The sequence below is a fragment of the Carex rostrata genome, chromosome 15 (genome assembly GCF_964058835.1).
Source record: "Carex rostrata chromosome 15, lpCarRost1.2, whole genome shotgun sequence".
Lineage (NCBI taxonomy): Eukaryota > Viridiplantae > Streptophyta > Magnoliopsida > Poales > Cyperaceae > Carex > Carex rostrata.
In genome coordinates this window covers 2,572,827-2,586,795 of record NC_135932.1, presented here as the reverse complement: position 1 = coordinate 2,586,795, position 13,969 = coordinate 2,572,827, and the positions used below count along the sequence as shown (strand labels likewise).

The 13,969-nt window shown below is 31.0% G+C and overlaps 1 protein-coding gene across 1 annotated transcript; it reads left to right on the top strand.

The window, feature by feature from the left end:
• Positions 1-11,196: 11,196 nt before the first annotated feature.
• LOC144566130 (uncharacterized) lies at positions 11,197-12,213 on the top strand. The gene is made up of 2 exons (XM_078316029.1): positions 11,197-11,428; positions 11,795-12,213. The coding sequence occupies exons 1-2, from the start codon at positions 11,282-11,284 to the stop codon at positions 11,939-11,941; spliced, it is 294 nt and encodes a 97-aa protein (XP_078172155.1). The 5' UTR covers positions 11,197-11,281; the 3' UTR covers positions 11,942-12,213.
• Positions 12,214-13,969: the final 1,756 nt, after the last annotated feature.

The following is a 13,969-nucleotide window of genomic DNA, read 5'->3' as shown; positions in this document are numbered from 1 at the left end:
GTAGCAAAAAAAAAATCTCATATCTCTTATAATGATTACATTCCCCTCATCCATGGGAAAGGCTTATGATCTCTTATTACATAAACCATGTGATTTTTCATGATTCTTGATTTCTCATCCAAATACTTTTTTTTTCCAACTCAAACCAAACCACATATATGATATATGTCATACCATATTATTTCCAACTTAAGGAAATTATTTGTGAATTCAATTATTACTCTATTTTATCAACTTATTGACATATATATAGTAATCTATATGATTATTTTTTTAATTTCAACCTAACAATAATTACACATCAACATCTAAAATCCCTGTCTTCAGATTTAATTCTTTATTATTTAGAACAAAAAAAATGAAATGCTATGGAGGAGAATATTCTAGGGAGATATCCTCTCATTATTTTGTTTCATATTGAAATATTTCTTTGACATTTGATATAGACATGCATGTTCTAATTAGTGGTAGTGCTAGCAGTTGTAACTACCTCAACATGAGGGGAACTAAAACATGCATCCAGATAAGGCGAATCGGGAGCTTCAAAATTATTAGTTTTCAAGAGAAGACGACATTGTAGAATAATTTCTAATTAAGCCAGAATCAATATTTAATTCCTTACTAACAAAATTCAATGTATATGGACATATCATAATCACAAGTTTATTAAATAATAAAAGAAAAGTTTTGTACCGACACCGATCTCTTAAAATTCAATGTATATGGACATATAACATACAGCGCTGACGTGGCATCAATCTTTTTCTGTAATAGGTTCAACTGGGAACCGAATCTTCTGTTCTCTGGAGTGTACGAAATTTCTGTCTTCAGAGTCACTGCGGGGTGGAACCAATTACTGTTAAAGGGTTTAATTACTGTTACTGTTTTTAAATTTGGGTCCACTCGCAGTGACTCTGGGGGCATGAATTTCTTGCCCCCAGGGAGAGACGATTCGGTCCCGTTCAACTGACTTGTTCCAAGTAGTGCAAGGATTTTTGTCGATGATCTTCTCTAGAACAGATCAGTTGAGATCAAATATAGACTTGATACAAATGAAAGCATCGGAATTTCCACTGTGAAACCATAACACATTTGATGGCCCAAAAAAAAAATTAAAGAAGTATGAAAAATATGAAATTCTCTTATAGAGAAAAAATATTGAAGAATTTATTTACTTTCTTTAACAGTGAATTTCTCATATTTTAAATTGTTTTAATTTATGCGTATAATTGGTTAAAAATGTATCATTCCGGGGAACCCACCGTACATGTAACTTTTCCAGAAGATACCTTTTTTTTTTTTTTTTTTGATTACTTCATGCCCGTAGGCCACCAGAAGATACCTTCAAACAGGATTCAAATATGCTCCTTTCCTTAAGAAAAGGAGCACCCTCCTATTTCTCATCTGAACAGTTCAAAATCGATCGTACGGCTTTAATTACATCTGATTTGTTTTAATAAATTATATTGATATAAAAGAAAAAATAATTGAAGCCGTCCGATCAATTTTAAACGGCTCGGATGGAGGAATAAAAGGGTGCTCCTTTTCTCAAGAAAAGGACCAGATTTGAATCCCTTCAAACATGTTTTATTAAACGAAGCATAGCAAACGGAATCCGCACCACCCCAAGCTGAAAATCAGAGCCGTTCTTTTAGCTTGGAACAAATCTTAAAGCAGCCCTCTACAGTCACAACAGCTACCGAATTGACTTTGATCTGAATGTAATTAATCTGGACCGTTCGTTCTTTTAAATTGCACCCCAGGTACCTGGGTGGATACGGACTATAGCAAACAGGGAATACAATTGCAACTACAAAATAATTGATCAGCTTGAACTAAAGATTATCACTTGCATTAGTAATGATATTTTATATTAGCTTTCAAATCTCAAATTTGAGATAATATATGAGTCTCTGGAATGAATATTCGAATACAAAAAAAATCCGATTGTGAATAGTTATTTATATCCGAATATGTATTTAATTACTTTGAAATTAATAATTATATCACCATTCACTAATATATGATTATCCATAGGAGCTTATACATGGAAACAGATCTGGATATAATTAATGGATAATATCCGATTTGATTGCATCACCGTTTATATCAGAGTCTGTATCCCTTCAGGTACCTGAGTCAATTGCAGGAAAATAACGGTCTGAATTTAGTTTCAGCCGGGTCAATTGTTGATATATATAGGAGATTCGTTTTGAGATTTGTGCCACAGTTAAATAACAATCTAGATTTAATTATTGTACCTCAGGTTCCTGAAAGGATATATATTCTGTTTACCAACTATTATATAAGGAAGCAGCTAACAGTCCCCCAACTGCAGTCCCTCAAAAATTTCCGAATATTTTCAACTAATTCTGTAAACATCAATACTAAATCCTGTAAACTAATTCAACAAATCCTGTCAACATAAAAACGTATGAAAGCTGTTAAAAATGCGTGACAGCTGTTGGGGACCATCTTCTGTGAACATACACATAGTATCCTGTGAACATACACATATTATTCTATAAACATACACATATTATCCGGTAAACATACATATTGTACTTGAAATTATGGCAGTTGTGGCAGTTGAAAGCGCATCAGAACTAAGCTAAAAAAGAAAGACTTTTATACACGGAGATTTTCGGAGAACTGTAGCCCAGGAACGTTACCTTTTCTCATTATATAATTTATATCAGTGTCATCTTCAATCCATGCATTTTTTTTCTTTAACTACACACAAACAAGCATGGCGACTACAAGGATATTTTTTTTTTTAAGGATTTCATGATCGTGATATTTACATCACATCTTTTGCATTAAATATTTATTACTTTAAGGTAATGAAATCAACCAGAGTTAATTCCGGCCTTACTTTGACATTGTCAAAATAAAAAAAAGGGAGGGTTCAAATGCCTCCATGTTTTTGTGCCTCCATCATGCCTCCATCTCTCTTCATCATTTTCAAAGTTCAAACAGTCGATCCGAACCGCTCAACCTAACCTCCATACTAAAATATATTTGGAGACCAAATTTTATATTTTTAGGAATTTTTTTACTATTTTTTTAGATAGGTACAAAAATACTGTTTTTAGATATAAAATTTGGTCTCCAAACATATTTTAGTATGGAGGTTAGGTTGAGCGGTTCGGATCGACTGTTTGAACTTTGAAAATGATGGAGAGAGATGGAGGCATGATGGAGGCACAAAAACATGGAGGCATTTGAACCCTCAAAAAAAAAAAAGAGCAAGAGAGAAAGTTCATAATTAATGGCCAGCCTGTGATCAACTACTAAATAAATATTCGAGTATTTGACAAAAGGATGCTGGAGAAAAAGTAAAATAACAAAAATGGAAACACTTTTTTTTTTTGTGCTGGGCTGCTGGCCAGTAGTCTAACAAATTAAAAAATAAAAACGAAAAAAAAAAAGGACAAATGGGACTGTCGTCTTATACGTCACCATCAGATTATGACCCAATGGAAAGACTATCCATTATTTAAAATAAAAAAGGAACTAAATTGTTATTTATTTCTTGAAAAAAAAAAACCTTAATTTCAGACTAGACAAAATTTTACCAAAAGCATACAACAAGAATTACGTAGTCCTCAAATGGCATGAAAAATTTGTCAATTATTTAGAATAACATGAACGAGTGTGATTTGATTTCCATTTCCATGTAAATAATAAAAGATAAATTACAGTTGATAACGGCCGGCTGTGTGCGCTTGATGTGCTTTGGATGTCAAAATTAACTTATTCAATCATATCTCTGTGTTTTATAAAGATGTTTCTTCTAGTTTTCCTTTGTTAATTTTCCTATGCTCAGCTGTTTTAGCGCTTTCTTGTGTTTTTACATGCTTGAAAAACTCTTGTAGCAAAGTCATTATCAATGAAATCAAATGTGGGCTCGACTCACATTTTTTCCTCAAAAAAATATAAAGATGTTTCTTCTATTTGAAAGGAAAACCAAGCTAATCAATGAGATTTAAGCCTAAACTGGTATGAAAAAATAAAAGATTTTTGTGTATTCGTGGCTAAAGGCAACGCTTCGCTCTCAAGAGTCAAGACACAGATTTGGATCTATGAAAAAAATCTTATATATAATTAAAATTTAAAAGCATAATTTTAATTTTTATCTAAAAAAATTAGTTTATATACTAACATGTGAACAACTCGGATCAAACTTAGAGGGGGTGAATAAGGCATTTTTAAATTTTTTAATCTAAGTTATAAAGTTCGAGTGTGTCGTAAAATTAGAATAACTTATAATAACTTTGTCCTAAACTAAAATGTAAAATAAATAGTAGAATTTAGAAACACTTGACGCGAGAGTTGTTTACGAAATTAGGCACTAACACCTACGTCTCCAGGGCCCACGACCTTTGAGATGGCGCGCCTTTCTTTACCGAATGAGAAAAGATTACAAAGTGAAACTGGTGAGCCCTTACAATATTCTGGAAAGTCACACGGTATGAACACGAGCACTAAAGACTCAAAGGAGGACAATCTGGTTTGCAAGGACTCAAGGATTGCTGGGTGAGTACAAGGTTCGAAGTAGTAATTGATTTGATCACGCAGGATCACTCTATGAGTTGTTAAATTGATTGAATAAGCTTGAGATTGATTGTGAGTATTGAAGTTTAAGTGCACAAGCAACAACGACTTTCTCTAGATATGTAAATACGAAATATTGAAGTTGGGGGCGGCTAGAGTGTCAATCCAAACCTTGGTATAGCTTCTATTTATAGAGATCTGATAAAAAGGAAATATTTGGTGCTGATCGTTGCAATGGTACAGGGACCGTTACAACGATGGAGTAATTTGAACTGGTTTGGATTGCAACGGTAGAGGACCGTTATAACGGTCCCCATAACGAAAGTCTCTGTCTCATCTTCCAGCTTGAGCCGGTTAATATCGATTTAATCCAGCGTAGTCATTTCTGCGAATTTATTTATTCTGTTGCAACGGTTTCTGGAATGTTGCAATGGTAGGCCTTACTTAGGTCAATCTCAAGCTTATTTTACCAATTTTACAGATTGATTGTCCTTAATCTTGAGTTAATGCTTTTGCTATCCAATATCTTGTGCTTCATGACTACATCGTCGATGTTATATTGCAGTTTATTAATTCATCCTTGATGTGTAATTATTGAATCTTTAGTTGTCATGAACCTGCACAATATCTCAAGAAGAAAAACTGTAAAATACAATTATGTATGTTTTGTAAATCTGATCAAACGAGCAAGTTAAGGACTCCAAAAGCCAACAGTTTTGTTTAAATAAAGTTATTAGCACACATTTTGTTCTAGTTGAAAACTTATTTTAAAGTATATTTTAAAACTAAGTACTCATATCTCATGTTTGCTTGTGACATAAGTTATGAAATAAGTATTTCATTATGTATTTATGCTGTCAAATATGAATTATTTGTTATGAATTAACAGAAAATAATAAATTAATTATTTATACCGTTATAAGTCAATCCACCTAAAGAGATGAGTTAACTTATTCCATTATTAGCATCATCATAATTTATTATTATTATTATTATTATTATTTGGTGTTGCCTAATGCTACTGACATTACTGTAGGAGGTATTATTTGAAATAATATCAAGAAAAATTAAAGTTATCCGTATTATGATATACGATGTTGCTTGATTTATATTTTCCACTTCTAGGATGTTGTGTTGTAATTTATATAATTTTACTTTTTTAATTCTAAAAAACCTGAAGTTGTAAAAGCTTGCTAATTGTTATCAAACAGGTAACACAAAAAAGTGGAACAAATTATTGGCCATAAAAATACACCGTATTTATCAAATTGTCATCTCAATACAACAAAATATTTTTTAAACAATACAAACATAACAACAATATACAATTCAACAATTATTTTAAACAATTACTTAACTAACTAGCTATAACCAAATCAGAATAATTTAAGCCATTACTTAGCTTTACGTCGCAACTAAACAAATATATCTTAGATCATCTTAACTTAGAATAAGCAATTTATTCTATCATAACTTTAAGTCACAGTCAAATATGAGCAAATTAAAGTAGGGAAGGGATAAGAGATAAGTGCAGTGCATGTACAGACTTTTTTCAGTTTATACAAATCTTCATGCTTACGGACATTAAAAAAAAATATATATATATCTAATATGAGAACATGTTATAATTTCGATGGCAGTTCGGTCTTTGTTTTTATCTCTTTCTGAGCAAATTCAATTAATGAGTAACTTCTGAGTCTATGCTACTATGTATAGCACGGATTGATATGTAATACATATCAATATTCTTGTTTTAAAAATTTTAACGATCGATTCAAATCGTTCAACATAATTTTCATATGAATATGTACTTGCAGATCGAATTTTATATTTTTTAGAATTTTTTTTACTATTTAATAATATAGATAAAAAAAAATCACTGTTTTTGAATGGTTCAGAATTTTCAGATTTAATAATTTTTCTACCTATGTTAAAGAATAATAAAAAAAGTTTTAAAAAATATACAATTCAGTTTTACAATTCAGTTTTCAAGTATATATTTATATAAAAATTATATTTAATGATTCAAATTGGCCATTAAAATTTTCAAAATGAAAATATTAATCTGTATTACCAACCAATCCATGGTATGCATATTACCATTGACTCACTCATGGTATGCATATTACCATGGACTCACTCGTAACTTGGCTTGAACCTTGAGATAAACGCGTCACCAGGACCAGATTGGTGTTTGTAAACGAAAAGATAAGAGCATTTTGCCAGTCAAATCGGACCCACACGCAGCAGTAATTCACACAGAAAGAGAAAAATAACTATAATGATGCGCCAAAACCAAAGAAAAAAAAAGGGGAGAATTTCATATATACCACTCAAAAACTATAAAATTACGTATTTACCATTCAAATTTATGTAATTATATATTTACTATTTAAAAATCTAATAACTCACATAATTACTCAATTAATAAAAAAGTAAAATTAATTAAGTCTAAGATTATATAAAATATAATTAATAAGTCATTTAGTCTCTTCTCCTTCTCTACACCTTCCTCTTTTGCGCACATATTTTCTCTTGTATTTTTTGACGTAAATTCTTATTTTCGCTTAAATTCTCTCCTCATCTCGTCTCTCCCGCTTAAACTTGGAGAGCAGAGGTAGCAGACTCGGATATAAGAATTCCAACTCCAGTTTAATCGTCTAAAATCAAGGTAACCACTTCAACTTTTCCAGCTGAATTTGATGATGATATCGCAATCCGTTATCAAAGTAGTAACTGAGTTTGATAATTTGTGTTTTGTTACTGGCTCAGTTTGGAATATCTATTTTTAATATTTTATATTGGATATAAAGGAGAATGGTTCTAAGGAAAGAAAGAGAGGTGCTAAGTTAATTCTTGATTAATTATAGTTTTAAGAAAATTAAACATAATAATATGAATTTTGAGTATATTTGATATATACTAAAGTTATATTGGATAAATATGAGAGTTATTAGATTTTTAGATAGTAAATATGTAATTATAAAAATTTGAGTACTAAATACGTAATTTTACAGTTTTTGAGTAGTATATATGAAATTCTCCTAACAAAAAAACATAACAAGAAAGCTCAGTCAGAGCATTATCAGAATTTTACTCCCAAAACCTGGAGCCCGTGGACCACAGGAAAGAAAGATAAAGAAAATAAAAGATCAGCATACAGAACAGTGGCAACGTTCGATGGTGATCCAAGGGCTTAGAAAGAACAGAACAGGCGGCACCATGAACCGAGTACTGTAGCAAGATGTTTGAGAATTGAGGCGATATAATTGAAACATTTGACACATATTTTTTTTAGGAAGCTGATAATTGTATTCCAAACAAAGTATATGTTCGTGTTTCCCAACCTTCTAGAATATCGGTAACAAAAAGATCAGGTTTTACTTCATACAGCGCAATAACAGTACCAATTTTTTTTTATTGTATAAAATTTCGCTGCATGAAGAGAAAAACGCTCTGTTAAAAAAATTTAACAAAAGCACAGCCAAATGTAGCGAAACAATCGTATAATTTAAACATATAAAGGAAAGCGTTTAATCAACTGCATTTAAGTGTTTAACTTTCATTGTATATGAGTTAAATTTTTATTTTTTAAAACAAAAATGAATCCCCGAATTCGTCCCCGAGCAAATATTTACAGCTCTAAATTTGAACCAATTCCCAAGCGCGTCCCTGAGAACGAAATTTACAACTCTAAATTTGTACTAATCCCCGATGGCGTCCCCCAGCACATTTTTTTTTTCATTTGTGCAGAATGTGCCAGGAACAGTACATGTGAACAAGTAAAGCAAGTAAACCAATATATACTGGCAAGCAAACAACATAAACAAAGCATTGAAAATTCTCTGATTAATATCAATACCTAATTGTTTCAGGTTCTAAGACATGCCTAACACCAAGATCAATACTTGTGAACAAGTATCAATAAGAAGTCTGTAATTTTGTACAGAAGTTTGCATCAAGAAGAATGTTATCGGATTTTGACAATTCCATCTCCTATATATATATATATTTCTAGAAATATGAAAAAAAAAATTGCAATACAAAGGAAAAAGGAAATAATGTACCTCCAAATAATAGATTCAATATAAGAAATGTCGAAGGCACGAAGAGGACGGAGTCAGTTATGTAAGCCAAAAAGAAATGCAGACTTGTATACGAATCTGTCAGGAACAGTACATGTGAACAAGTAAAGCATGTAAACCAATATGTACTGGCAAGCAAACAACATAAACAAAGCATTGAAAATTTGTGCATATAAACATGTGTTTACAAATACAATTTAAAGCATATAAACCTGTGTTTACAAACATTGAAAAATCTGTATTTACAAACATATAAACCTGTGTTTACAAACATATAAACCTGTGTTTACAAACACATTTTAAAGCTTATTCTTCAAACACATTTTAAAGCTTATTCTTCAAACACATTTTAAATCATATAAACCTGTGTTTACAAACATTGAAAAATCTTCATTTAATAGATTAATTGTTCAAAATGAAGACTATTTTTTTAGTTATTAAATATCAAAAGCTGTTAATTTGCATAATTAAAATTAACATGTGCATATAAACATGTGTTTACAAACACATTTTAAAGCATATAAACCTGTATTTACAAACATTAAAAAATATGTGTTTACAAACATTGAGAAATCTTCATTTAATAGATTAATTGTTCAAAATGAAGACTATTTTTTTAGTTATTAAATATCAAAAGCTGTTAATTTGCATAATTAAAATTAGAACAAATCTCCCACCGCGTCCCCGAGCTAACTGGGTTTAAATTGTACTTTAAAGTACACTAAAGTACTTTAAAGTACTTATAACTAGTTTAACTAGTTAAAGTACTTAATTAGTTAGAAAATGATTAGAGGACCATTAACAATCTGGGGGACTAATTCGGGGATTGGTGATTACAACTATTCCTAACAAACTGTCCACGAAATTAAAACACAGTACAAAAGCATGCAAAGCTAACGTTTAAAACAATCAAATTAAAACTGCAATGCATTAAAACAGCAATTCGTTAATTAATGACAAATTAATAAATAACCGTTATTAGCGGACTGTTAAATCCAGTTAAACTAGTTCGGGGACGGACTCGGATTTGGTGGCTCGGAGTACAGGAACATTTCTCTGTTTTTTTTTTTTAAACTATATATGCTTCACCATGTAAACTATTCTAGTGCTGTGTTAACTGAAATCAACATGTACCTTTTTTTTGTCATTCAAAAGCCCGTAGGCAACTGAAATAATATATTTCATCAAAAAAAAAAAACTGAAATAATATATACAGTATTGTCAATTTATATGCATTTTTGTCAGATAGACTATTGCATTCAACATTTAATTTTGGAATATTGTCCCACTATCTTTTCTCAAGATATAATGCCCCTTTTACTTTCATTAAAGTTCATGGAGAAGTAATAAATGTGAGTAGTTGAAAAAGTAAATAAAAACAAGAAGATTCACGAGTCGTGATCTGACCACCGTAAAAAGGTTACAAAAATAACAGTAAATTATGATAATTCGGTGAATATAATTCAATTCCTTATGCACTTCCCGTACTAATTCGGGAATCTGCTCTGTTTCTTTCCATAAATATCTGATGCATCTTTCTCGCAATACAAAATGTGTGATTAAGATAATCTTCTCTTCAGTTTCATAGTTCTCCTGTACGCAAGCGTGTCAGGCTCTCAGCACTGTCAATGGAGATGGAGCGCTCTTTGCATGAGCAATTTTTGCGCGTAGGCTGCATTGACTGAAATTGTGTGCATATGAAATTATTATACGAAAAATGATACAAAAGTTTAGCCGTGTACATGGAAGCTTCTGTATAAACTCGTCTTGGCTCGGAATTTGTCTCTTCTCTAGAAATGCTTTGCTTTTCCAATTAAGGATATGCGCATTGTCTACCTCTAGCACAAGGTACATAATCAACGCGGAATATATCATTAATAAAAAAAAAAGACAGAGTGATGTTACAGTAATATTAATAGCGCAGATTGTTATGTACTATAGTTTCATATTTCCGTTTCAAAAGTTCAAACGATCGATCAAAATCGTTCAACATGATCTCCATGTAAAAATATATTTGATGACTAAATTTTATATTTTTTACTATTTTTCTAGACATCTAGAAAATCATTCTCCAGAATCTTTGGTAAGAGATTTTATATCTATCTAACAAAATAGTAAAACATTACAAAAATTGTAAAATTTGGTTTGAAGTATATTTTCATATAAAAATTATGTTGAATAATTTAGATCGATTTCTTAGACTTAAAAATAGAAATAGAAATTCTTAATATGGGTCCATCTGCGCTATGCATAGTACCGTAGCCTCACTCAAACAAATGAAATGAAGTAATAATGTTTGCATAACCATAGAATAATACATGTAAATCGTCTCAAACTCTCTGGGGACCTAATACTTCAAAGTACATACATGCACATCATTAATTAAAATAACAACAACTCTATATCACATTATGGCCTACTAGCTTGCCACTAATTAATTAATCCCAAGAAAGAATTCCCAAGTTCCTCCCATAAGGTCAATGGTCAATAGGGCATTTTTGTAATACCAACCCCCTATTTCTCTCCTATAAATATCCCTAGTCATTGGCATATTTCTCCACAGCAAAAATTTGTTCATTGAAAGCATTTTGGTTTAAATCTAAGACACCTGGTGCAGATACCTAATTCATTAAGAAGCAATGGAAGAGGAGAAGCAGAAGCACCACTTGTTCCACCACAAGAAGGAAGAGGAGGGTCCCGTCGATTACGAGAAGAAGGAGAAGCACCACAAGCATGTGGAGCAGATCAGCGGGCTCACTGCCCTTGCAGCCGGTGCCTATGCCCTGGTATATTATATTTACCATATGATGCAATAATGAGTTATTTTCATGGCAAAACTAAGACATCACATATATTGATAAACTTTGTTAGTGAGAAAATGAAAACATACATTTGGAGTTTGTTATTTTTTTTTTTAATTTTTTTTTATATTAAAATGGGGGTCAAAATTTTCCAACTTTAAATATTCATGAGTAATCTTTAAGTTTAATTTCAAATATGTGACATCTCATACGAAAATCATTATTCCAGCTACGTACTAGATCAAGAGTTGATTTTTGCATATTTAATGTTTTGTAAAATTGGTTTTGTATCAAACATACATTTATTTTGGAACAACTTAATCAGCCTTAAAGAATTAAATTTGTTGACAGCATGAGAAGCATCAGGCAAAGAAGGACCCAGAGAACGCACACGGCCACAAGGTCAAGGAGGAGATCGCTGCTGTGGCGGCACTCGGAAGTGCCGGTTTCGCTTTCCACGAGCACCATGAGAAGAAGGATGCCAAACACCATCAATGATCAGCATCATGCTTAAATTATTAAGCATCTAATTATTATTGGTGCATGTCTTTCGTAAGATTAATTTGATTGGGTTTGTGTTTTTATTTATTTATTTATTTCAAATAAGTGGTCTGGTCAGGATGTACGCGTTGTTGTGCTTGTTTAGGAAACAGGACCTTAATTTCTGTTCTGCTTTGAAATTTCCATTTTTGTATCTCAAATGTGGATGATTTATTATCCATTTTGTATTACTTTCTCTAAAATGAAACAAATGATATTGTTTAAATTAATCTTCAAATAATTCTGATAATTGTGCATCATCCGCAGTTGTCATCGTGCAAATGGGTGGAAAAAAAATGTTTTCCTTAATTACTGGGCTAGCACATAAAGGAAAAAAAAGAAACTCATAACTGAAAGAACTTCTATTAATTTGGAATAAGATAAAGTCTATCATGGTCACTGGTCAACGAATTATTCATTATAATTAGTCTATTACGTGTTTGTCATGTGACTAATAGAGGAGATGCATGTATCTCTGTAATATTGAGCTATGTGTATGTTGTTTAATGTGTATGTAAGACTACTGATAAATTCAACTCAAAAAAAAAAAAAAAGAACTGATGAAACTCTTACAAGGGAGATCTCTCCCTTTCTCTCTTTTTGTTCAGATCTAAAAATATATATGTATTAGATACTCTTGGAGGAGGGTTACAATGCCTCATTTTTTTTATACCTCATCATACCTCATATTTTATATCTTTATTTTCTTCATATTCAAAGTCTAAATTGTCGATCCGAACCGTTCAATATAATATCCATACTAAAATACGGTTAGGGATGAAATTTTATAATTTTTGAAATTTTTTTACTATTTTTTAAGATGGGTACAAAATCACTGTTTTTTGAACGGTTCCAAAACAATGATTTTGTACCTATCTTAAAAAATAGCAAAAAAATATAAAATTTCATCTCCATGCATATTTTAGTATAAATATTTTTTTGAACGGTTCGGATCGACAATTTGGACTTTGAAAAGGAAAATATAAAATATGAGATATGATAAGATATGAAAAAAATGAGGCATTGGAACCCTCCTCATACTCTTGCCATATTTCTAATTGTATGAGAACTTCCGAATCAATTAAATCATTAAGTCAAAAATAATTTTTGTTGTTACTTTTGTATTTCTGACTTGTATTTGCTTGTAAGATTAAGTTTATTGCTTATGGTATCTTTAAAAAAGTTTACTGTTCATGCAATAACTCAAGTCTTACTGTGAACCAAGTTTTTTTTTTTTTTTGAAGGTTAAACCAAGCTTTTGTTAATTGAGTTCATATTTTTTTTCCCCTATGTTTCCTAATGGTCATAAGCTTTTTAATTTCATTTTCTATTCTTTTTATTTCAGTAGAAACAAACTCAGTCTATATTTAGAATTTTAAAATTACAAATATATTTTGCTTGCAGACTCATACCCATTGTAAATCCAACATAAATTGGAAAACAAATATATCAGAAAAATCATAATGTATCCCAAAATCAAATAGAAAATTATTTAAGCAATGCTAAGAGAATAAAATTTATATGGCCAGTAGTTTGTATCCTCCATGCTACCTTTGTGGAAAAGGTGAATTTGACCAAACAAACAGGGGAAAAGATTCCTGATAAGCAAGAAAGTTTTTGTGTTTGAAATAAGGAAGATGAAAATTAGTACTTATGAATTAAAATTAAAACAAAAAAAATCAAGATTTTCCGGCCGGACTTTCATAGTTATTTATTTATTTTTCAGTTTCAATTGTAAAATTGTAATATGTATCTTCTTCTTTTTTTTAACCAAAAATGATGAGTACTTGGTTTCGAGACAACTTAAAAGAATACAAACATTTGAACCTTTTGTCTTTGCATTTATAATTTTACACTTATTCAAGCACCCCTTCCGAAAAGTCAATGGCATCATGCATTCATGCCCCGTCTTGCTCGAATCCGTATCACCCTAGGTACCTAAGGTGCAAGCAGAAAATCCGAACTGTTCTTTTAGTTTGGTACAAA

Bases quoted from the DNA above. Each gene is read 5' to 3' on its own strand.
- LOC144566130 (XM_078316029.1), top strand. From the start codon at position 11,282: ATGGAAGAGGAGAAGCAGAAGCACCACTTGTTCCACCACAAGAAGGAA. The intron at 11,429-11,794 runs GTATATTATATT...ATTTGTTGACAG, and splicing joins CAGCCGGTGCCTATGCCCTG to CATGAGAAGCATCAGGCAAA.